Raw genomic sequence first — 25,102 nt, 5'->3', positions numbered from 1 at the left:
GAGTGCAGTGGCTGGATCTCAGCTCACTGCAAGCTCCGCCTCCCGGGTTTACGCCATTCTCCTGCCTCAGCCTCCCAAGTAGCTGGGACCACAGGCGCCCGCCACCTCACCCGGCTAGGTTTTTGTATTTCTTAGTAGAGACGGGGTTTCACTGTGTTAGCCAGGATGGTCTCGATCTCCTGACCTCATGATCTGCCCTTCTCGGCCTCCCAAAGTGCTGGGATTAAAATCCTGTTACGAAAATAATTTTTTTTTAAGTTTTAAGAAAGGAGTAAAATTGGGAGAGAAGCACTGCTTGGATTAGCTGTACTTCCTTTAAGTAGTATTTAGGAAGCTACAAGTTAGGTCGAGGCAGCTCGAGGCAGACATTGGAATTCAATTAAAGCCAACGAGTGGGGCCTGTGACCCCCATTTTCAAGGTAATTGCTTCTCCAGCTCTGAGTGAATGCAGCCATCGCCCTGTCATTAAGCAGGCAGCCGTCTAATCGCTGCGCCTGACAGAGCCTCACAAGGCAGGAATTACGGACAGCCGAGGCGTGCTCGCGCTGGGGAGCCGTGCTTGACTGCACTCCAGCGAAGGAGGCCGCTAATCTAGTCAGGGCGTTCTTTATCTCCTCCTCGAGGAGAGCAGAGAGCGAGCCTGCAGCTGAGCTGCCTCTGGGAAGCGAGGTGAAGAAGGATAACAGGGGATGCAGAGCCACCGGCTGAGCAAAAGGGCAGGCATCCTGGCCCCAGCAGGAAAGGGCAGGAGAAAGAGGGTCCCAGGAGGCTCTTGGCAGCTTCTAGTGGCTACCCCCACTGCACTGTTGGATTTGCTGCTCCGGAAGGAGACCCTGGTCTTGGACTTAGAGGAGGGCTTTGGGCAAGTCGCTTTGTTCCTCCAAGCCTCAGTTTTTCCATCTGCCCTACTTGTTTAGTGGCTTTCTTGCTCGTGGAGTTGAAAGATTCTGAGGTCGTGGCTCAGCTCAACTCAAAGAGAATATCAGATGCCTCTGGCATGGGCTGGGAGGTATCCAGTGGCGTATTTATCATGAGGATTAGCGTATTCCTGGGGTCTTCCTTCCTGGTGAGAAAGGGCAGGATCCAAGGTCAGGATGGTGTGTGTGAAAAGGGGAAAGAAAAACAGATACAGGGAACTGGGTTCTCGAGCCAAGCCTACCCACTCCCTGCTGGACCACAGGGAACTCAGGTGTCCACCGAGGGAAGAGAGGAAGAAGACTGTCTGTCTTCTAGCTGGGGCCTGGCGAGACTTGGTTACAGTAGCCCTGTTTCTTTTACATGCTTCTTGGATAAAATTAACAGGAGGGGCTTTAGAAGGACAAGATTCCTGAGCACGAGGAGGGAAATTTGACCCTTGGTCAGCAACTTGCAGAAGGCAACATCTGTCTTTCCCAGGCAGATTTAAGACCCTGTGAGCTGATGTATCACCCATTTCTGGAACCTTCTTTTTAAAATTGCTGTATCATGGCCCAAGGTCTTGGGACTGGAAAGCGGAGGAGGTCTCATCTGCTTACCCACTGACAATTTGGTCTTCATTCCCTTGGAAATTAATAGTAGGGGAGATGTCACAGAGCTTTGACTTGATTTTTTTTTTTAAAGTGGGAGGGAGGGGAGGAAGAGGGAGGTTGTAGCTTGTCACAGAATACACAGGATATTTTGAAGCCGTACCTAAGGTTCTTGCATTCACTCCAAGATGTGGATGAGCTGCATTCAATTGACTGAATTTTGTATGAGGGAAAGGATGGCCAAGAGAATGTGCCTTAGGATCCGTCTTTCAGCCAGGCAGCTGTGGTGGAGGGGGGTAACGCCGAATTTGAGTCTGGGCTCTGGTTGCTGCTGACTTCATGAAGCTGTTCAGCCTCCCGAGCCTGTTCGCCATCTCTGAAGTGGGGATCACAAGGGTTGTTGTGAGCACTAAAAGCTATTACCAACCCCAGAAGTTCAATGCACACGGAGCTATGGTGCCCACTGAGTGATGTGAAAGAGAAGGAGCAGTTGGAGGCCTGGAGCTGTTCTCGCTGTCCTTGGAGAGCAGAAGTGTTCATTTTATGCAGTCCGGACTCCGTCTTTGCCTCCTCTGGTGGGAGCCCTTGGTGTGTCTTGGCTCTGGAAATGCTTAGACAGCTTCACTAACTAAGTTCAACCCAAATTGTGAACCTGAGAAACGCAGCATTAGTTTACCTAGCGAAGGCCTAAGGCGTGATGTGCATAATCCAGTTACACATACTCTGCAAGCAAGATCTTCCCTTCAGCCTCTCCTGGAAGTGACCGCACCTTCTGAGCCAGGTCACAGGCGCTTATCACTTTTGTGGAGTACGTGTTCGTTGTCCTGTTTATGCTCTGGCAGGAAATGTTCAAGGAGGGAAAAGTGAACGCCCATGCATGGGCTTGGTTCCAGGCTCCTAGCCCCTCTTTGGGGTTAGGGGTGCAAGAAGGAATTATTGACTTCCTTTCATATTGTGGATGGAGAAGTTCCCATATTGGAAGGAATGGTATAAGCTGGAGACAGGCATTCTCTGATGGTGGAATTGATTCCATTTCTCTGCCATGGGGAAAGCTACCCAGTTGCAAACAGTATCAGCCTCCCACTCAGACATCACTGTGTTTGAGCACATTGTGCTCTGAAGCCAACAGACGTGTTGCAGGGGATAGGAATACAGCCTGAGGACAGCTGTGCCCGCCTGCCTGCGGAGATGCTGAGCTGTGATAGGGACGGGGGTCAGGTGGGGCGTTGCCCGCTGGCCCCCAGACCTGTCAGGGAAAAATCTTCGTTTCACTTTCTGTTGTACCCAAGATTGTTGTTAGCAGACCCTCCATCTGACGAGCCCTGGCATCTGCTCTCGCACTGAGGAAGGAGCCTTGGAGTTTGGCTCTCCTGTCCCTGCTTCCCAGAGTCTGCTGGGCCGGTCCTCGCTGTGCCTTCAAACCACCCCAAGGAGACCTCGAGGGAGTTTCTGGCTCTTTGCAGCAGGTTGCTCTTGCACTCGGAAATGAGGAACGCTTCAGTTTGCATGGGAGATTCCTTTTCTCTTTTGCAAAGAGGACGCTCTTACCTGACAACACTAAGGCAGAAAACCAGCCTCCCAGCCTCGGAAGCTTAACAGCTTTGAAAGCCACTGCCTGCCAAACAGCCGCTGCTGCCTCTGTTCCAAGTTTCTGACGTTGGTTCTCTGGTTCATGTTTTGGGCAAGCAGGACACCTCATGACCCCATTGATGCTTCCTGTCCCAACTAACTGTTCTGGCTGCATCTAACTGGCCTTGGAGGGAAGGCGTGGAGCTGAGAGGCGGTTGGCACCTGTGGACACCATTTCTCAGCCTCTTCATACACCTTTTCCAAAATTTTCACTAATTTACTTAGAAGGCATGTACTAAGCAAATATGCTAGGCACTGTTAGCGGTGCTAGGATGGAGCAGACACAGTTTCTGTTTCTGGAACTCACAGGTTGCCAAGCAGTGCACAAAGGCAAAAGAAACAGTTTTCACCTGGGATCTGTCCATTTGCTAAGACTGAGCACCTACTCCGTTTTTACCTGTAGTTACACATGTGATCCTTGCACAACACAGAGAGGTCGGCTGACTTGTCCAAGGACTCATAGCTGATAAAGGATAGAGCTGGAAGTCCGCCTTATTCTGCCTGGCTCCATTGTCTGAGCCGTTAGAGCTTGTAGAACAGAGAAATCCATTCTAACCTGAGGTGGGAGGGCATCCAGAGGAGACAGCCTTTGAACTGGGCAAAGCTGAGCCTAGAGGGTTGGGTAGGAGAAGAGACCTTTCCTGGTAAGATAAGAGTCAGGGTGCGTGGAGCTATTCAACTCCATCTTTCCTTGGGTACAAATGTTCAATGCACATTTTCTCTAGAAACAGACTTGTTCGTGAAAGGAGTTAGCTGTGTCTACAGGCAGCAAAGCTACTTCTTTGAAGCCTTCCTTCCCCTCCTCTTCCTTGTCTCTTCCTCGAGGGATCTTATTGGCTCTGCACTATAAAATGCGGCTTAAATACCTCAGCCCTTGCTTTCTGGGATTTTACTAAGTAGTTACCACCAGCAGAATTAACAGGCCTACTAACAATTGGTCTAAACAAAGGGGCCCTACTGGAGACTCACTTTAAAACCAGGTATCCAGATAAAGTTGTATTGTCCAACCACACCAGGGAATACTAGGTAGCCATTAAAAAGGTCAAGAAAAGTTCTTCAAAACATTCCTAAATTAAAATCAAGCTGTATAGCGGTATGGTTCACAAGAGTTCATTTCTGTATAAATACATTTGAAATGTGTAGATTTTCATAAATAAAAACCTAGGCAGATTTAATAGTAGAATCTTCCAAGGGTAGGATTGAAGGGTAATTAAAAAAACTTTTTAACGTCTACTTATTTTTAGTATTTTCTTAAAATGAGCATGTATTAGTTTTGTAATGAGATATAAAAAATTACATTTTCTTAAAAAAGAAAAAGTGGAGGAGCTCAGAGCAAGCTCCCATCCTAGAGGAGCTGGAGTTTCTTAGCTGGGAGGGGTTGGATCTCCGCATTGGACTCTGTGATGCTGGCTCCAGCGGCCCCATAGCTTTGTGTCAGCCATAGTGTCTCAGTGCAGATGTGGGGTCGGACCACCCTGGGACAGTGCACGTGAACTGCCTAGCAGCAGACATCACAGAAGTGCTCTGACAGCTTTGAGCGACGGCTGCAGTGCCTGCCTTTCACCCAGAACTGACAAAGGGAGCCCTCTGGGGCCAGGAGAGCCATGGCTACTGTGGCTGCCATTAACTTTGGGATGAGGCCAGGTGGCAGTTTGCAGCTTAGCTGAGGGAGAGTGGGGCCCTTTATCCATCACCTGAAATACTTACTGCCTCCTCCTGCCGGAGCCGTGGGCCTTCACTGCGTTCTGTTATCTGTTCACAGTTGCCAGAAAACCATCTCATATGGACAGGCGAGCTCCCTTAGTAAGGTGTGAGATCTGGAAGCTTCTCAGATCTATTCTGTATGGCACTCTCCGCCAACCCCTCTTGCTTTGGGGATCTTGTTAGGAACGAACATTCTTAGGGTGAGGGGTGGTGGTTGACAGATTTACTAGTGGTGGGATTTGGCCAATTACTAGCTACCTACTCCAGCCCCCTAAGCATCTATTAAATGGGCACAACCCCTCCCTTGCCAGGTGGTTGGAAGGTGCCCAGGCATTCATTCAGGCATCCAGTAAGTGTTAGTTTTCTTCTCTTGCACAAGTTGAGAAGAAAGATGTGTGCATAGGTGAATACCAGCATACCTAACTTCCCTTGCAGTAGTGGAGAAGAAGTTGGGTGTGGCGAAGGGAGAGGAAAGAGAAGCCCCTGAGGCTAGTGTTGAGTAGGGAAGCTGGGCCTCTGGAGCCAGGGCAGCCGATTCCTTGACTGGGGAGGAGACAGAGAGAATTGCATTGTTGTTGTTGGTAATACTGACTTGCTGCATGGCAAGTTTTTAGAAGGGTTCAGGAATCCATTTTAAACTCTTTGTAAATATTAGCTGCTGCCATGAGGCTTAGTAGCTGTGTGCCATGAGCTGCTGCAAACATTATCTTACAATAATCCTCTGGGGTCGGCTGCTTTCCCCTTTTACAGATGAGGAAATTTGAAGTCCAAGACTTGAGGTAACCTGCCCCAGGCCACACAGCTAGGAAGTGCCAGAGCTGGGATTCCAGTCCTGGTCTGTCTAGTTCCAAAGCCTCCACTCTTCCAGTTACCCCGTTCTCCACTGATGTCCGGTGACGTTAGCTCTCATTCCACTGGCCTCCAGCTCATCTGGCTCTGGGGCCTTTGCTGTGATGACCTGTCCTGCCCCTGCTCTGTAAGGCAGGCTTGGAGTTCCTAAGAAATAAGGAGACTTCCCCAGAGTCCAGCCTCAGGGTGGGAGCTGCCGGCAGCTAATGCTGAAGGCATGTATGCATGAGCAAACACTGCCAGGGCTGCGAGCTTAAAAATGGATCCCTCTCTACTCAGAGGGAACCCCGTGACTCTGTGGTTTTTTGATGCATGCATTATTTATCTCAGGCTTGGAAACAAACATTGAGAAATTCTTCCTGAAACTGGGGTACAACGGGTTGGGGGGTGCTTGAAGACCTAAATCTTTACATTGCAGTCTATTAACAGACTTCCTTCAGCGAGACATTCATGTGGACTGAGCTGGGGGCAAAGGTTTTGGGGGTGCTTCCCCCTACCACCCACCCAATGAAGGAGCAAGAGGAATGGGAAGAGCCACTCCCTCCCTCCCTCCCTCCTGAGGTGGCCACGCCTCCCCTGCCCTCCCCAGCTCAGCTGTACTCACCACCGACTTCATTGCAGCAGCAGCAGCTCCAGGCGCAGCACCTCTCCCATGCCACACACGGCCCCCCGGTCCAGTTGCCACCCCACCCGTCAGGTCTCCAGCCTCCAGGAATACCCCCAGTGACAGGGAGCAGCTCCGGGCTGCTGGCATTGGGCGCCCTGGGCAGCCAGGCCCATCTGACGGTGAAGGATGAGAAGAACCACCATGAACTCGATCACAGAGGTGCGGCTGGGCTGGGGCAGAGGGTGGGGTGGGGCAAGGCTGGGCATGGGCATTCATAGGCCTCACAGTGAGTGGACCCAGCAAGTGCTGTCACCCTAGGACCAAGAGTTACCAAGGATTTGGAGCCATCTGTTGAATACTTGGTGCATGGAAGCCAGCGCCATCCGCATCCCATGCACCTTTTCCTAATCCTTGGTGTAGGAACTCCCTGTCCTAAAAACCCTGTCTGTTCATCTGGAGCTCCCTCCCATCTTCCTACGACACCTATGCCTGGCCTTCAGGGGCCAGCCCCAGTCCACCCCTTCAGGATGCCTTCCTGGTCAGACTAGGGGCCTTTTTCAAGTTCTCATAAGAGTTTAAGAGTTGGGAAGCCAAGGCTAAGTCCTTGTTACTGTCCTCTTACATTCTACCCCTGGAAAATGTCTTGTGCTTACCATGATCATTAGTTCCCTAGCACAGGGCTAAGTTCTTGGGTGTTTTCCTTACATCTACATCTCACCAATGCAGAAACCTGGGAAAGGTGCACAGTTAGTGCTCAGGTAAAGGTTTGTTAGCTGGCTGCCTGTACATGGGGGTAGTGCACACCCCAGCAAGAGATCACATTCTTGGAGTCAGAACTTGTTCCCTGACCCGCTGTGAGCCCTTACCATGAGGACCCAGGAAGCTGCACCGAGCGTGGTCTCAAGAGTGGTTCATTGGATCAGAAAAGAGAAACGCCTGGCTCCCTGGGAGGCTCTTTTCAAAAACTGGTGCCAAATGCACTCTGCCCTTAGATACGGTATTTACCAGGGCACGTAGCCAACACCTTCTGAGCACTAGGGACCTGGAATGTCACCATCCTGCCTTGGCCCAGGCCACAGGGTGGTAGCCGGTCCCGAGAACTGAGGCTACATTTTTTTGTCTTACAGTGGGATGGTCCTTTTGGCAGAGGAAGAGGGGCCTCTCCACAGCAGACAGGAGAACTGGGGAGCTAGTGCTTAGCTGGGAAAATTATCAGAGGCTTCAACTTTTAGGGGCATCCTGACAAAGAATCAGGGAATGGTGTTAATTTCAAAAACAAAATTAAAGAAACCACTTCTAAATTCCTTTTTATTTTTACAATAAAGTTCTTAACTCCCAGGTCCTGCTGGTATTTTGTATGGCATGATCCTTCCCAAGCTTGTGGTCTTAAGACCCCTAGTCTGCTAAAGAGTAAACTTGGTGCCCTTTGGCATGACAGGGAGAACTGGGTCAAAGGCCTCCCTTTCCCACCCTGGGGACTGGAGGGGTGGGGGCAGCACTGGAATTTGGGTGGCGAATTTCCAAACTGAGAAACGCCACCTAATGGCCCTGCCTTGGCTGATCCACGGAGACAGCGATCCAGGCCTTCTGCCCATTTTAAAACCAGTGCACTAGCAAATCACAAAAGCCAGCTGGACTTAGACTGACCTTTTTCCTTTCTTTTTTGTGTTTTTGTCTCGGGGTGCCTGACCTTCCTCCTGTCCTGGCCTTCCTTCCCCAAAGAGAGAGAATCCAGTGCGGTAAGTGTTGGCACTGTGGAAGCCGGAGGGGTGTTTGGGTGCTGGGAGGAGGTGGGACTTGGGGCTCCCAGAATCGTGGGCCTGAGACCAGTCAGTTGGTGTCCAAAGCTGGCTTCCGGGTTCCCGGTTCTGCTCTGTGGGTTGAAACGGGGGGTTTTGTTGTTTGTTTACTCTTGCCGAGCTAGGAGACCCGGCTTCAGTGCTGATGTCTTAGTCCAGAGCCAGTGGTGGTAGTGGCAGGGTGAGGGGTAGTTACTGTAATAAAATGGGAGCTGCTGTCGTCACCTGTTGAGAGTGACCTTCAGTTGTGGAAGCCCTTCATCTCCCCAGGCTTTAGGTCTGCCATTTGTCAAATGAAGAGCTTGGGCTAAATGAGCTCTAACTCCCTTTTATATGAGAGGTGATACTCTGAGAGGTCAGCTGACTAGCCCTGGGTCTTCCATTGCAAGGGGCTTTGTAGAGTCTCTGGGCTAAACCCAGGTCTAAGGACCGAGGTGTCCCATGTTGAGGGCCAAGGTTCTTACCCACCCCCCAGCTAGGATGCCTCTGTATCATCTTGCATCCACCTCATTCCCTTCAAACGCCTGCAGTTTCTCCCTGCTCTGGGCTTTCACTCGATTTAAGAAAGTGCTAGCAGGCGAGCATTAAGGCCAGGCCGCCTGCGTGTCTGCCAGCTCTGAGATTTGTTGTAAATCTTTCTGATCACACTGAGGCTCCGAGGTTCTGTTTCAAGTGAATAAGCCTTCTGAATAAGCGCAGTGGAGTCTGGATAAAAAAAATCCTCCAGCGATTAGCAAAGCTATTTTATTCCTCATCGCCGTCCTTGTATCTGGGGCCATCTAATCTGTTAGGATGGCTTTGGTTATTACCTCGTGTTAAGTAGGACTTGGAAGGTCAGGCAGTTAACTAACCATCTAGACAGCAGCTTCCTTGGGCAACTCTCTCCAGTCCAACCCTCCTTCCCTTCCTGGCCCTCCCCCAACCCAGGCTGACTTTTTAAACCTCCCATTGGCAGTGAGGCTGGCATCGCCTCTTGCCCTGCCTACATGCTCAGGAATCCAGGACCATATTTGGGCTGAGGAATGGCTAGGTACCTAAAAGAGGAGTCATTGAAGCTGAAAATCCATGTTCACTGCCTCCGTACTGATCCTCCAACAGTGGCATTTTTGGAGAGGCAGTTTGCCTAGATAGAAGGAGGACTGGATTGGACATTTTAAGACTGAGGTCTGGTCCCAGCTTTATGAGACCCTGCATAGTTCCCTTGGCCTCTCAGAGCCTCAGTTTCCTTATCTATACCATGGGAATAATTCCTGCTTGGCCAACCTCTCAGCTTTGTTTAGGAAGACCCATGGTAACTTGACTGAGGATCCAGATTACCTGGCTATCAGGGACCCACTGCAGTGGAACTGGTGGGGGAGTGGGAAGGCCAGCACTCTCTAAAGAGCATGAGTCTTTACCTCATCCTCATCCCTATTGGCTTGTGGCTTTGTGCCCCATCTGTGAAAGTTTTCTGCTAAAAGACCCTCTCTGGGAACCCCCAAGAGCTGGGCTCTTTACCATGCTCACTGAGGTTCAGGCATGGCACACATGGGCCACAGGAAACTCCAATGGGAATGAATCAAGATGCTGGGCAGAGGCAGCAGTGGGTAGCTCAGGGCTGAGGCTGTGCGCATGGCATGTGGAGTGGTGACGGTGTCAGGGGCGGTGTAGACTGAAATAATCAGGCTTTGGAAACCAGGTTGTCAACAGATGAGGCCTACGGCAGGAAGGACAAGGCTGTGTCAGAGTGGGAGGGGGGATGGGGGACGGGCTGGAAGCTGTCCCAGAGGGGTTAGTCTGGAGTCCAATTAGAGGTAGCTTCATTCATATTTCCTTGCCTAGCCGAAGCAATAAAAAATACTTAGTTTTTTGGCCGCCTGCCAGCCAGAGGCGGGCTGGATCGATGCCGCTAAATGCCTGACATGACTCTCCGGTAGCGGCGAGGGTTTTCAGCCTGACTGCATGAGAAGAAAGAGCTCGCTGTTCTCCCGAGCCGAGCACCGGGTCGCAAGGAGAAACACGAGCAGCCGCACGCCCCCTCCCCTGCCCGCCCGCCTGCAAGGGGCAGCCAGTGCGAGGGGCTGGAAGCATTTCTGCTTAGCACAGGGTGGCCGCCACCGTCAGAGGAAATGAAATGAAATGACGGTGATTTTTCTGCCGGCGATTGCAGCAGCTAATTGAATTGCGGCTGTGCGCGCATCGCCGCCGCTCCTGCACGGCTGTGGGGAAGGTTGAGCTGCAGTTCCATTATAACCTCCATTTTTTCTTCAAGGCTTGATAACTCTGCCATTTTAATTTGCTTCAGGCAGAAACTTGGCAGGGAAGGGCTGCCCAGAAACCGGCTTAGGAAAGGAAATTAAGTTCTGAGGTTGGTTGCCGCACTATTCCCACCGAATACTGCCCAGCTCTGTTCCCTCCAAGTGGCCCTTACCCCTGAGCCACCCTTGGCCTCTGAGAAAGTGGAGAAGTGAAGCCTCATTCCACTTGCCCTCTGATGCTCTTCTCTTCTGAACAGATGTCCCTCTGTGTCTCCATGTGACCTCCTGTGTTGCATGGGGACTGGGACTGGGGATGGCCTGTCCTTTTCTTCCAGCTCCATCATAGCTGGACCATAGCTGCTTTGGAGGGCCAGGATTGTGTCTCGTTCATTCTGCCACTCCTGGCCTGCAGCACCAGACCTGACCCAGGGCAGCTGCTTGGAAATTGGTGGGTGGGTGAAGGTAAAGTTTGGGCTCTTAGGAAGGAGTAAACTTCACCAATATTGTAGAGGGGCGTTGGTCCTGATGTTATTCTCTGGATACAGAGGTTTGCTGGCAGGTGCCCTTGCCAGTAGCACTTCCCTCCCTGCTCCCCAGCTCGGTGGTAACAGCCACATGGTGATTTCTGCCCACTATCAACCCCCAGGACTGCTCCATCATCTTCCCTCTTCCCAGGCCTCCCATCCCAAAGGCTTCTCATCCTCATTTGCTTTATAGTTGAGGGAGAACTCACGAAAATTTGGGGTTCCCTTTGTGCCACCTTCTGCTAGGAGAGCTTGGGCATATTCGCCAACCTCTCAGGGTCTCCACTTGGTAATGGCTACAGAGGCGGTGACTGTCCCTGCCCTTGCGCCTTTTCCTGTCTCTGTCAGAGGGGAAGGCTTCATGACGTGGCATTTTTGTTTTTTCACAACCCTGGTGTTTCTCCAGAGTGCTGACAGCCTTGCCATGGAGGCGGGGGTGTTCACACCGAATGCTCGGCTGCTCATCTCCACTGGGAAGTTGGTGGCTGCCTGACACCCTCCTTCCCTGTCAATCTCCCCATTCCTATTGGGCTCAGCAAATGAAGTATTGCTCATGGCCCCCGCCTGTCAGCTCGGATCCGTCTTACAAGACTCAGTGCAAATTCCACTTACCCGTCCTTTGAGCAAATGAGTGCGGCAGGCTCGAGATGGGTGGTGAACGAGACCCAGGTGACCCTCGCCCTCACGGAGCGTAGTCTCACAGGCCAGAAGGCAGACGGCTCACTGCGGGGTTAATTATTTAATAGCAGTTCAGAGCTGCAAAAGAGAATTGGGGGTGCTCCCAGGGCATCTCCCCGGGAACTCAGTCTGGGGAGTGGGGAAGGCTTCCCTGGCAAGGCTCTGATGGAGCCACGATCTGCAGGGCAGAGAGGAGTTCAGCTTCTCTTCCCTCCTCTGACCTCTCTGTCACCTGCACTTAGCAGTGTGTGGATGTGTGAGTTGTTACACACAGCAGAAAGTTTTAACCCCAAACCCTCTTCTTCCTTCCAGAATAACTCTGTGTCACCCTCGGAAAGCCTCCGGGCCAGTGAAAAGCACCGGGGCTCTGCGGACTACAGCATGGAAGCCAAGAAGCGGAAGGCGGAGGAGAAGGACAGCCTGAGCCGATATGTACGTCCGAGGGGCCGTGGCGCCACTGGGGTTTCTGTTGGGTAGGGGAGGGGGTGTCTGCAGGGCCCAAGCTATGGCCAGGGTCCTCTTATGGCTGGCAGGGAGTCAGAGCAGCACAGGTGGCAATAGGCGGCCTCGTTGAGGAGGGCAGGGTGGGGACGGGGCTAGGGTGAAGTTCACACACTGTGAGTGTGTGAGCCACTCCAGGGCAAAGGTAGACGGGGAGGTCGTCCTGGCCTTCATGGGGTCTCTTCCCACAGATGGGCCAACAACCCCATGCTGCTGTCACGGTGCTGCCAGAATCCCACTTGGCTCTAAGGAGCTGCTCCCGATGCCCCACAAAATGTGGACCCTACAGTCCTCTCAGTCAGCCCCAGGCACGCACTCACTTGGCCACCCAGTCATGTCTTTCATTAGCCTTTTAATGGGAGGCCCCCGGCACATGAGACCCTAGTGGAAGCATGGCTGTTGTGTTTCCCCTGTGCCAGGCTGTGCAGGGCTGAGAGCTGGAACAGAGGGAAGGGAAGGATATGATCAGGGCCTCTGCAGTCTTGCACCCAGCCCTCTTCAGCTACATGGCTGCTGTGTGGCTTCGGGCACATTGCACACCCAAAGGGCACTCAGCTGTGTTTCTGGGAGAGAAGGCAAGTCACTATCCCACACGGAGCGGGGGGAATGACCAGATGAGAGCAGCACACTGACTGTGAAGGATGGTGAATGTAAAACCAGCTGGGAAGAAGGTTCTGGCTTCAGAGAGAAGCAGAAGGGCAGGCTGTGGGGGCAGGGGCTTAGAACTGTTATGATGGGGTGGGTGTCAGTGTGGCTGCCCAGTGGGCACAGGAGTGGAGTAACCTAGGGGCTGGGGTAGGGGACAGCCTCACAGGGGGACCGTGTTGAGCTGGAGTGGAGCCTGTGGAAGGGCAGGGCTGGAGTAGAAAGCATGGACTTTGGAGTTTGGCCTGGTGTCAGGTCCTGGCCAGTAGAAGGATAGGGTAGTTTGGGCCCGGTCAGGGGTGGGGAAAGTGTGGCCTCTTACCATTTGGCTTCTCTCTTGGTTGCAGGACAGTGATGGGGACAAGAGTGATGATCTGGTGGTGGATGTTTCCAATGAGGTATGGGCAGGCCCGGTTGAAGGGGGCTCTTGGTTGGGGATGGTTTGGGATTGTTCCTCCCCAGGGTGGGATCTGTTCTGTCTGTTCTAATATTGCTGGCAGCCTGAGCAGGGAGACAAGGCCTCCAGTCTTGAGGTCTCAGGGGGCCAAGAGGAGCAGGGCAGGGCTTTGCTGCATGGTGTCCAGGCATTTATGGGCCCGGAGGGCCTCCTGCAATGCGTCTCCAGAGAGACACCCCCAAAGATCCCAGATAGGGGCCATCTTCTATTCCCCGTGAGTGATCCTCCATCCCCCCCAGGGGCTCAGCCTCAGGGGCCTGAGGAGGAGGAGCTGGAGAGCATCCACACTCGGCCAAACCCAGGCAGGCTGATTGAAGTCCTGAACTTGTGTTTGACATTGGGCAGATCACCCTTCCACACTCCCCAGGCCTCAGTCGGACCAGATGGTTAAGAGTTAGTTTCCCCTCACTGTGGGACCCCCAGTCTTTGAGCCAAGCTCTTCTTCCCACACCCATGCCCTTTCCCTTCTCACTCCCAGAGCAGGGAAGCCTCAAGGCTGGCTGTTGCTTTCAGTGCATCTCTGCATCGCTTGTGTTTTCAGGACCCCGCAACGCCCCGGGTCAGCCCGGCACACTCCCCTCCTGAAAATGGGCTGGATAAGGCCCGTAGCCTGAAAAAGGATGCCCCCACCAGCCCCGCCTCGGTGGCCTCTTCCAGTAGCACACCTTCCTCCAAGACCAAAGACCTTGGTCATGTATGTGGGGTCTGGGTGGAAGGGAGTGGAAAGGGAGCAGCAGGGACCAGAGCTGGGATGGTGCCAATTGGCGGGCAGAGGGGTGGAGTGGAAGAAGCTGGATGGGTGATTGGCCCAGGTTTACCTCCTGTGCCTGCTGGGCCTGTGCTAATGAGTTAACATTTTCTGAGCCTTGGTTGCTACATCTGTAAAATGGGAGTGATCACCCCAGTCCCTGCCAAACAAGGTTGGGTAAGGATTGAGAGGCTGTTCGGCAGAAGCTTCCTACGGGGCTGGCTCTGGGCTTCATGTTGGGACTGGCACCAGTTGTGCCCAGCTCCTAGGAGAATGGAAGCCTCATGGCCTCCCTTGTTGTGCATCTCCCCTCTTCAGAACGACAAATCCTCTACCCCTGGGCTCAAGTCCAACACACCAACCCCAAGGAACGACGCCCCAACTCCAGGCACCAGCACGACCCCAGGGCTCAGGTCGATGCCGGGTAAACCTCCGGGCATGGACCCGATAGGTATAATGGGTAGGCACCATGGGCTGGGTTGATCTGATTGGGGGGAGGGGGTCTGCCCCTGGCCAGGGCAGGGGTCACACACACCCATGGGATAGAGCACAGGCAGTGTCTCCCAGGGCCTGCCCTTGGGGACTTCACGGTCAGATTTGAGGAGGAGGTGACACCAAGGCTTCTGGGGCCCCTGCTGGGCCAGACATATGAAAACAGCATCAGACAGGTCAGGGCTCCCAAGATCTGTTCCCACCCCTGTCATTAGTCCAGTGAGGCTCTATGCAAACCCGTTTGGGCCTCCATATCCTGCTCTGTAAAAACAGGTGGGTGCATCTGCCAAGCTCTAAGTTTCTTTGGCTCTGAAGGCAGGGATCCCAGTTGGGTGGGTTCAGTCTGAGGGGACTGCCTGGAGCAGGCAGCTTGAGAATGCAGGGAGGGTTATCGCTGGGTGAGGCGGCCGTGGCCATGTCCCAATCCCCCTAAGGCCCACCTCCCTGATGCTCACCCCCTCGCAGCCTCGGCTCTGCGCACGCCCATCTCCATCACCAGCTCCTATGCAGCGCCCTTCGCCATGATGAGCCACCACGAGATGAACGGCTCACTCACCAGTCCTGGCGCCTACGCCAGCCTGCACAACATCCCACCCCAGATGAGTGCCGCCGCCGCCGCTGCAGCCGCTGCCTACGGCCGATCGCCAATGGTGAGCTTTGGAGCTGTACGTAGACCTTTTGGCTCCTTTCTTGGGGACTGGGCGCGGTGTGGGGAGCTGGTGGGGGTTGGAGGGGTGCTCTCCACATGCCAAAGGGGGCCTGGGGGCCCCTCAGGGTCTCGAGGCCAGGCAGCTGACCCTGTGGGGAGAACGTGTATCGAAAACAATTGAGACTTAGCTGGAAGGGCACACGTTTTGGGGCCAGCAGACCTGGGTTCCATCCCCCACTGGCCTACGAACTGCCCTGTGACCTCACGCAAGGCAGCCTCCCTTTCAGTCTGCGAAACGGGGCTGAGCCTGCCTTTCCCAGCTCTGGGGGGTGGGAATCCCAGGCGAGTCAGGTGATGTTCATGGAGCAGGGGTCTCGTAGATGGGACTGGTCGTTACAAGACTTTCTATTGTGGTGAATGAATAATAAGAGTTAGGGGCCTGGCATGGTGGCTCAGTAATCCCAGTACTTTGGGAGGCCAAGGCGGGTGGATCACCTGAGGTCAGGAGATCGAGACCAGCCTGGCCAGCCAACATGGTGAAAGCCTGTCTCTACTAAAAATACAAAAATTAGCTGGGTGTGGTGGCAGGCGCTATTCGGGAGGTAGAGGCAGAAGAATCCCTTGAACCTGGGAGGCGGAGGTTGCAGTGAGCCAAGATTGCGCCACTGTACTCCAGCTTGGGCGACAGAGCAAGACTCCATCTCAAAAACTAAAAAGAAAAAGAAGAGTTAGGGTTGGCGGAGAGAGGGGCCCTTTTTCAGGAGATAGTTTTCCTTTTTACCTCCTGGACCTTGGGTGGCCTTCTCTCCACTGGCAGGCCCACTAGGACCACAGGAGAGGAAAGAAGTAGGGCAGGGCCAGCTCTGCCTGGCAGAACAGGGAGGATGCTGGTTCAGAGTGGGGTCTACACACTGTCACCCCCTCCCTGCCACGGGCCTTCCTGGGCCTGTGTCTCCTCTGAATCAATGGGCTCTGCTCTGCTCAGCTTGTCTCTTGGGTTATAAAGTGGCAGAGCCATGCAGGTAGGACCCCGGGTGGGTGGTGGAGGAGGCAGGGGTGGGGGTGTATGGCAACACGGCTGATGGAGGGCTGTCTTGCCTTGCTTTACAGGTTGGTTTTGACCCTCACCCCCCAATGCGGGCCACAGGCCTCCCCTCAAGCCTGGCCTCCATTCCTGGAGGAAAACCGTAAGCTTTGGCTATACTTACTGCATGCTTTGTAGGGTGGGGAGGAGAGAGCACTCTACCCCCCCTTCCAACAACACACGCCATCCCCTGACGAAGAATTTGCCCTGGTGCATGTCCCTTTGGAAAGGTATCTGTCCCTCTGGAGGCACCGAGGCCTGGTTGCAACCCCAGAAAACTATAGCCAAGCCATGCTTCTCAGCACCCACAGAAGCTCCCTCCAACAGAGGAGCCATGGGGTTAGCTAAGTACATGGCCACTGGGCTGGGAGACAAGGAACACTCCTCACCGAGTCACCTGGAGCTGTGGTGGGCCTTGCCTACTCCTTTGGGCTCTACCTGCTGGGAAGGCCCCAGTGCCGCTGGTCGCAGGCCCTTCCCTGTCAGCAGTGCTTTCCTCCCCTGGAGGGCACACTCTCCCCAGCCCTTCACTTCCTCGGGTTGCTAGGAAACTAAAAGATTGAGCCTATAGATAATGCGGAGACACTGCCTGACACAGTCCTCTAATTGTCCCGAGAATCTAGATGCTGATTGAGAGGGCGCCCACCAGAGCCGGAAACAGCAGGCAGGCCAGGCTGGCCCCCACCGACTCTGACACGGACTTTCCCATTTGCTATTGAGGGGCAAGCAGATCCCTTCCCTAATACCGCCGGCTCCTAAAGCAAGAGGTGGCATTTCAGCCATGCCCTTTCCAGGGCTGGCTTGTTGGGGGAATGTATGGATCGTGGGAAAGGGCATTCCAGGACATCTGTGGGTTTCTGGTCTGATTTGGAGCAAGGATATATAACCGGGTGTAAAAATCAAAGCTGGTCTGTTAAGCACTCTCCACCCTGGTGGAGCCCTCCCAGTACATGGGGTTACTGGGTTCGAAAGGTTTCAGAGCAGAGGGGCCTGGAGGCAGGGCAGCCAGTCGGGGGCGGTGCAGGTGACCTGGACCAGGCCTGTGGGAACTCTGAGGGGCCGGGGTGGATGGCAGCAGTGACGGTTCTCACCTTTTCAGAGCGTACTCATTCCATGTGAGCGCTGATGGGCAGATGCAGCCCGTGCCCTTCCCCCACGACGCCCTGGCAGGCCCCGGCATCCCGAGGCACGCCCGGCAGATTAACACACTCAGCCACGGGGAGGTGGTGTGTGCCGTGACCATCAGCAACCCCACGAGGCACGTCTACACAGGTGGCAAGGGCTGCGTGAAGATCTGGGACATCAGCCAGCCAGGCAGCAAGAGCCCCATCTCCCAGCTGGACTGCCTGGTGAGAATCCCAGGGCCGCCGCACCTCCTCCAGCTGGTGTAGGAGGATGGGGTAGCCTGGGCCACGGGGGAGAGCCCCAGGGCCCGGCTCAGCATCGTATTGGCTGAGCAACTTTAGGCAAGCTGACTAACCTCTCTGAGCCCCAGTTGTGCCTTCTGTGTGTGGGGCTGATACTGACCTCCTGGTATTCATGAAAGATCAAAGGCTTGTGAATTTGAGGAATGGGGACAGCCAGGCAGCTGCTGGGTATAGGGGAGGCTGTAAGCAGGGCTGGTGAGGGTGCTCAGTATTGCTGGACAGGACTCTCCTGGTGCCCACGAGGGGAAGTAGGCAGCACTCAGCCCTGCCCCTTCTCCCTCCAGAACAGGGACAATTACATCCGCTCCTGCAAGCTGCTTCCTGACGGGCGCACGCTCATCGTGGGCGGCGAGGCCAGCACGCTCACCATCTGGGACCTGGCCTCGCCCACGCCCCGCATCAAGGCCGAGCTGACGTCCTCGGCTCCCGCCTGTTATGCTCTGGCCATCAGCCCTGATGCCAAAGTCTGCTTCTCCTGCTGCAGCGACGGGAACATAGCTGTCTGGGACCTGCACAACCAGACCCTGGTCAGGTGAGCCGTCAGGAGGGAGCATTAGTGCCTCGTCCTGGGGAAGTTTTTACCCACCCTGCCTGGTCTTGTTTGCTGTGACCTTGGCCTTGTCTGAGGTGCCATGGGGTGGCCATAATCGTTGGGATGAGGGATGCACAGGTGAAAAGACAGCTCTGCCTGCCTTATGCGAGGGACAGAGGAGGGAGGGCCGTTGGGCCCAGGAGCTTGGAGAGGGCTCTGGGAAGAAAGTGGAGCTAGAGCATGTCTGGGAAAGTGGAGGTCAGATTAGTGGAGCAAGCAGAGAGGCTGGGAGCAGAGGCCCAGAGACCAGATTGGGGAGACCTGACTGGGAAGCCACATCATGTGGTGTCTAGACAAGCCTCAGGACAAAACTGCTGGGTTTGAATCCCGCCTCCACTATGACCTAGTGCAAGTTGCTGAACCCCTGCGGCTCAGTTTCTTCCTGTGTAAAACAGTGACAATGGAGCATCTGCCTCTGACAGTGCTACAGTGCAAAAGCAGACGGGGTGCCTGGCCCAGTTGACTCTTATACATGGGCTGTGTGTGTTATTCAACGTGTTCGTGGATGGCCTCAGCCCCATAGTTCATGCAGGGTGAAGAGATAGATTAAGAGGGTAAATTGAGGGCGCATGGAGTGCGGGCTAAGGAGCTGTGTCCTAAAGGCAGTGAGGCCCTGCATTCTCTTTATCAGTCATCTCACACATGGCTTCCCCAGGGCCTTCCTGAGCCTCCAGCTCCACCTTCTCCAGAGGCCCACCCTGGAGGGATTCAGTCTCAGAAGCCTGGTGTGAGGTCCCCTTTTCACCCCCCATTTCCCACGGGACTTGTCCCGGGGCAAACCCTTCTGTGGAACTGAAAAGAGGCCAGAGCTAGCTTTGCTGCAAGCTCACTAAGGGACCATGTGCATAGTGCACTCTTCTGGGCCTCAGTTTCCTCTTCTGCTCAGACTGCCCCTGGGATGGCTGCCACCTGGCAGTCTGTGGTTCCCGGGGCTCATCCTCCTCCCTGCTTGACTTTCATAGGCAGTTCCAGGGCCACACGGATGGGGCCAGCTGCATAGACATCTCCCACGATGGCACCAAACTGTGGACAGGGGGCCTGGACAACACGGTGCGCTCCTGGGACCTGCGGGAGGGCCGGCAGCTACAGCAGCATGACTTCACTTCCCAGGTGTGCGGCCCAAGACTCCTCCCTTCCCAAAGAGCAGTGTGTGCCCTCCCTCCAGGGCCCCAGTGGCTGGGTCAGGGACAAAGGGATCCTCACAGAGTGGCCATTGCCAAGAGACTCGGGACCAACCTGAGCCATCTGGGAAGGCTTCTGGGAGGAAGCAGCAATGAAACAGACAGAGATGATCTTGGGGTTGGACACTTTTGGCCCAACTGTAGGAATTCGATTTCTTTCTCCGCTGCTGTTGAGCACTTTGTCCTCGGCACCGTAGCCATAAACCCGACTCACAGAAAGCATTCAGTAAATGCCAGGGATTATTATTTCTTATTTGCATTCCCCACTTTAATATTTTAATCTTAAATGTTTAATATTTTAGTAGGCCTTTTTTTTAACTCAATTTTTTCTTAAGGAAAGACGAAAGTCACAGAGACAGTAACTTTGAATGCAAAATGTCTGTGCTTTCTCACCTATAAAATGGGATGGAAAATGACCTCCCATACTCCTGGGTTATTGGGTGGGTAGGGAGGGACCCTGAGCCTCAGAGGACCTGAGCAGCACCTGTGGGAGCCGCCCTCCTCTTGAGGGCAAAGAATGCTGAGCTCAGTCCGTCTCCCCTCCCACTGCCTGCAGATCTTCTCGCTGGGCTACTGCCCCACTGGGGAGTGGCTGGCCGTGGGCATGGAGAGCAGCAACGTGGAGGTGCTGCACCACACCAAGCCTGACAAGTACCAGCTGCACCTGCACGAGAGCTGCGTGCTCTCCCTCAAGTTCGCCTACTGCGGTGAGCCTGGGATGGGCCCAGGCCTGATGGAGTAGGGTGGGGAGCCCAGGGCAGCCTGACCCAACAGGACAGACGAGGGGCCTAAAGCTTACAGAATGAGCCAGGCCCCGGAACCAGGCCTCCTAACCCCTGGGCTGGTGCCCCTTCAGCACCCTTTAGTGATCTTGTTCCCCATCCTTGTTTCTTGGATGCAGATGTCACCATGAGTTATTGAACTCTCAGGACACTAGGCCAGAGCCAGTTCTTGCAGGCTTGGGGCAAAGGAACAGGACAGTAGCAGTGCAGGTAGTTCCTCTTGGTGGTTACAACCACTGGCTTTGACATCTGATAGCCTTGGATGGGAATGTCTGCTCCTCCACTGACAAGCTGTGCAGTCTTGGACATCTCACCCTCTCTGTACTCTAGTGGATTTTCCTCTGTGGTCGGGAATAGCATGGTGTTCATGGCTTTCAGGGAGCAACAGAGCTTTAACACATGTAGAGCCCTGGCCGAGTGCCTGCTTGGAGGAAGGGCGCCCACTGACTGCTGTCTTCAGCCAGGTCTCCAGACTCCCAGGGCTTGGATATTTTCGGTGTTTCCCGCCACCTTCCAGTAGTAGAATTTAGAAAGGCCAGTCAACCTTAGTGGCTTTAACAAGAGTCTCTCGGGGCAGTGTTATCACTGCAATTAACTTCAAATCCTACCTTTTCCCACCCTAGCCCCGCCCAGCCCTCCCCCTGGATTTCAAAGAAAGGCCTTCTCCAGGTATCCACGTGTCATTTGCAAAATGCCTCTCGAAATTGAAGAGTCATACTAGTTAGCAGTTCTCACTGCTTTTCTATGGCAGCTGGTCATGTCTGGGGCTGGTCTTGCTCTAGAGGGCAGTGAGCTACAACCTGATCATGCCTTTGCATCCCACCTGCAGGCAAGTGGTTCGTGAGCACTGGGAAGGATAACCTTCTCAACGCCTGGAGGACGCCTTATGGAGCCAGCATATTCCAGGTACAGCCCACCATCTGAGCCCTCCTCTGGGTTCCACCCAGAGTTGAAACTTGGCGGTGGTGATGGGAGTGAGGATAGCAGGAGGAAGAACAGGAGGAGCCTGGAGCCAGGATCAGACCTGCCCTGGTCCCCTCCCCACCCCTACCTGATGGGGGGAGCAAGATGGGTTCTCCCAGGGACCTGGGGACTCCAGCAAGACATACAATCTGCTACTAATGGCTTCTGACCCCCGAGGGCAAGGGCTTTTAAGCAGGGGCGCTTGTCGGATTTGCTTGGCGGATTTGGAGAGCGAGGAGTAGCATAAATGTTTCTGCTCTGGGCTGGATGCTGAGCACCTGCAGGAGGTGCGCTGGGCAGCTTCCCTCCTCGAGTGAGTGAGTGTTTCCACCTCCATTCAGCACCAGCAGGGACATGGACAGGAAAGAGAGGAGGAAAGGAAGAGGCTTTTTGTAATCTACCAGGATCTGGGGCCTGCCATACTGCACTTTGGCACACACACGTATGCACACACACACGTGCACTCTTTCCCACACATGATCAAACTCACACTCATTTACTCATGCACACTCAGTCTCCCACACACACTTTCTTCCCCCCCTCTCTCTCTCTCTCGCACACACACACACACACACACACACACACACACACACACACACACACACACACTCTTGCGTTCTCTCTCACTCCCTCAGCCAACATGCCACTTTCTGGACCCAGACTGAAATGTCTGGTGTCTAGCATGTCAGACCTCATTGTTAGGGTCTTTAGTTACAGCACATGCTTCAAACATCAGGTGCCAATCCTTTTCCTAACTCATCAGGCTGTGGGCCTGAGCTGCTGACGCCAGCTCCTAGCTCGGAAATGCTTCTTCCTATTTGTAAACTCAGAGAAGCTCGTGCTAAAGCGTCCTGTTGTGATCATTATGACTTACTGTAAAGATCACATGGGAGACTGTTGCTGAGCTTTTCATTGTGGAAAAGCAGGTGGGAGGGGAGCTCTACCTGAAAATGCTTCATGGGTGGTTTAAAGCCTCCCCACCTCCTCTTCACTGCACTGTGCTCCAGGTTGGAGCATCAGAGAGGGGCAGAGGAGGGCGATTGTTTCCAAGAGAACCGAGATGGTGTTGAGCACTGGAAAATGAATTCCTGTCTTTTTTCTCCCCGCACCCCACGCCTTCCTGCTGCTTCTCCTCGTCTTCCTCCTCCAGTCTAAAGAATCCTCGTCTGTCTTGAGTTGTGACATTTCGGCGGATGACAAATACATTGTAACAGGCTCTGGTGACAAGAAGGCCACAGTTTATGAGGTCATCTACTAAACAAGAACTCCAGCAGGGCTGTCAAACTCTGGGAGAAACCGACTCGGCTCTGACAGGGAGACCCCCAGGCGAGGGGCCCTGAGGATGGCGGAGGATGGGCCGCAGGCAGCCGCGCGTTCGGGGCTGCGCTCCGGCCGGCTGAGAGGGCGCGTGCCCCATCACGATCTGGACTTCTGGGCCTAGATTGATGTGTCTCACAGACTCGGATGGGTTCTGCTCCTCCTCCTCCCCCTGAACAATGCTGGCAGTTGCTACAAATAGATTTATTGGAGGCTTATGGCTCCGGTTCCCCACAGACCCGCTCATGAGTCTCTTTGTTCTTCCCCTTTCTTTTGCCCTGTGCCCCACCTTGGGTCGGGGATGCTGGAGTGGACCACATTGTTGTGCTGGGGGAGGGGGTCTCTTTTTGCCGATTGTGCAGTGCACAAGTTTTGTGAAAAATGTAAATAACAGACTCCTATTGCGGACTGACCAGTGGGAGAGGCCCCTTCCCACCGGAAACTCTGACCGTGTGTTTCGCCTGCTGTATTTGTAATCCACTCGTGGTGGTGGCTTTTTTTTTTTTTTTTTTTAAATAAACAGATGTTCTCACCTGGGAAGAGGAGACAGGGAGAGGAACCAATTGAAGAATGAGGAGAAAAGTCTTAGATTGTGGAAAAGGCAACCAGGTTGGCCGCAAGGTACCTGCTGGAATGCCTGTCCGTCCACACGGGTCTGGGCATCTGGACTGAGCACCAGCCGGCCAGACTGAGGGATGGAAGGCACTGAGATGGGGGCCTGTTCGGGCAGACGCCTGCAGAAACAGAGCTTTCTGTGGTCTCTTGCACTCTGGCTGCCTCTTGCCCTCTCTGTGTCTCTCTTTCTTGGTCTTTCCCTCTCTCCTCCTCAGCCTGGTCTTTCTCTTTGGTGCACACTTAGTTATTGTTATGAGCAATGGAAGTTCAAAGGAACTCCCTCTCCAGCTCTTCTGAATCTTGGGACACAGCCTAAAAAGGACAAAAAGTTAGAAGACAGCATAGCAACTCAGCTCAGGGAGCTACCAGAGAAAAATAGCAACTGATGTGGGTGCTTTTTTTTTTTTTAATTTGAATAAAAAGAATTAGAAGTGATGTCCTTTTATAAAATGCCTTCTCCCCCTTCCTGCCTACAGCCTCTTCCTCTCCCCTTAGAGGGGGGAAAGTGTTTAAACCTACAGGGTTGTGAGTCTGAAAGGAGGATCTCCCTCACCCCCGCCCTGGGCAGGGCAGTGGGGGTTGGGGGCTGGGAGAGGGGGACACAGATCTGGCACACTGTGGATATTTCTTGCAGATTGCAGTCTCTCGTGGCCCAAACAGGTTAGGTAGACTATCGCCTCTGGCAGGTGCCACCTTTCGGTACCATGTTCTGAGGTGTTAGGATTGGGGTTGTTTTTTTGTTTCTTTTCCTTTTGGTCTTTTTTTCTTATTCTTCTTTTAAAGAAAAGCTAAAGGCCGCTGTGAGTCCTGGTGGCGGGCTCTCCATGGATGTAGCATATCGAAGATAATTTTTATACCGCATTTTTATGGATTATTTTGTAATGCGTGATTCCGTCTGCTGAGGAGGAGGGAGGGGCTCCAGGGAACGCCACCCACCTTCAGTGAGGTTGCTCCCCAGCTGAGCGCACCGGGCATGGGATGTGGAGGCTGGCGCCACACCCTGTGCCTCTCCAAGGCTGGGCGCGTGGGGCATCCGGAGTCTCTCTGGGCCTCAGATGTCCGTCTGCCACCTCTTGCTAAGGCTCTAGCCAGAAGGGAGGGTGAGGGTAGAAGAAAGTTATTCCTGAAGAAAAAAAGAATGAAAAGTCATTGTACTGAACTGTTTTTATATTTTTAAAAGTTACTATTTAAAGGTTGGTTTGATTGTTGCGTCTTAATTGCCTCTCCCCCCAGTTTGTCAGTCCCCCCCGCAGGAAAACAGCCAGGCCAGTGTCGCTCTCACATTCTGGAGCCTGGGCCATTTCCCGTCCATGTGAGCTCTTCTTATCTCACAGCATTCCCACGCGCTGCTCCCCCCGCCCCCCAGATACCCAACAGCGCAGCGGGGGTTTCACAATCCCACACTGCGTCACCTCCCATCCAAGCGCCAGGGAGGGTGTGGGGTAGGAGCTAAGACTTCCTCTGGACAGATGGACAGGGCAGAGTTCACTGAGGGGAAGGAAGACCACAGGTTAACACCAAAGTATTGTACAGCTGTCAATGCAAAACTTTTTTGGAAAAAAATTAAATGTAATGAACTTGAAGCGAAACTGCAAAGTGTCTGTGAGCATCTGGACCCTGGAAACCTGCACCATTTTATTTTAAACTTAACATGTTTAGGTGGGACAAGGAGATCTTCGATCTCTAGTTCACAAAGGCGTGTTTTTGGATGATTCAGAAGGAAGCATTTGCAGAAGGGGCAGACCCAGAAATGCAGGTCATTGTCCCCAGGGAGGGAGTTGGGGGCTGGGAGGGAAGAGGAGAATGCTGGTGCCCATTCCCAGGGGCGGTACCCAGGCGCTTGGATTTCGTGCACCCATTAGCGAAAGCGCTCAGCACTGGAGATTAACATGATTTCCAACTCCTTATTTTGTCAAAGTCATTCTCAATCAGCACAATTGCCTGCTGTCATTTCATACAAGAAAGGGAATCTAACATTAAAAAAAAAGGAATGACAATCTCAGCATACAGCCCAGTCTTTATGACTAGAAAGGACAACTGGCCTCTCTCCACACAGAGGGGTCATTTAGCTGGAGAGGGAGGTCCTCTCAGGCTTATGGAGGAGACAAAGCCAGCAG

The 25,102-nt window shown here is 53.6% G+C and overlaps 1 protein-coding gene across 14 annotated transcripts in view; it reads left to right on the top strand.

The window, feature by feature from the left end:
• TLE3 (transducin-like enhancer of split 3) overlaps positions 1-24,574 on the top strand; it is a 49,241-nt gene extending 24,667 nt beyond the window's left edge. For 3 of the 14 annotated variants that reach the window (XM_011969044.1, XM_011969011.1, XM_011969073.1), the window contains 14 exons: positions 6,309-6,513; positions 8,017-8,033; positions 11,845-11,964; positions 13,026-13,076; positions 13,677-13,829; positions 14,202-14,334; positions 14,841-15,040; positions 16,135-16,211; positions 17,208-17,457; positions 17,820-18,067; positions 19,090-19,237; positions 19,865-20,015; positions 20,920-20,996; positions 22,204-24,574. In XM_011969044.1, the coding sequence (XP_011824434.1) occupies positions 6,309-6,513; positions 8,017-8,033; positions 11,845-11,964; positions 13,026-13,076; positions 13,677-13,829; positions 14,202-14,334; positions 14,841-15,040; positions 16,135-16,211; positions 17,208-17,457; positions 17,820-18,067; positions 19,090-19,237; positions 19,865-20,015; positions 20,920-20,996; positions 22,204-22,311 (1,938 nt within the window). In that variant the 3' untranslated portion in view covers positions 22,312-24,574. Of the gene's footprint in view, positions 1-6,308; positions 6,514-8,016; positions 8,034-11,809; positions 11,965-13,025; positions 13,077-13,676; positions 13,830-14,201; positions 14,344-14,840; positions 15,041-16,134; positions 16,212-17,207; positions 17,458-17,819; positions 18,068-19,089; positions 19,238-19,864; positions 20,016-20,919; positions 20,997-22,203 lie in introns of all 14 variants that reach the window. The other 11 variants (XM_011969037.1, XM_011969029.1, XM_011969000.1 and 8 more) reach the window with 8 other exon arrangements.
• The last annotated feature ends 528 nt before the right edge of the window (positions 24,575-25,102 follow it).

This window comes from Mandrillus leucophaeus, unplaced genomic scaffold, assembly GCF_000951045.1.
Source record: "Mandrillus leucophaeus isolate KB7577 unplaced genomic scaffold, Mleu.le_1.0 Scaffold12, whole genome shotgun sequence".
Lineage (NCBI taxonomy): Eukaryota > Metazoa > Chordata > Mammalia > Primates > Cercopithecidae > Mandrillus > Mandrillus leucophaeus.
The sequence above is the reverse complement of the archived record's forward strand: the minus strand, read 5'-3'. Positions and strand labels throughout refer to the sequence as shown.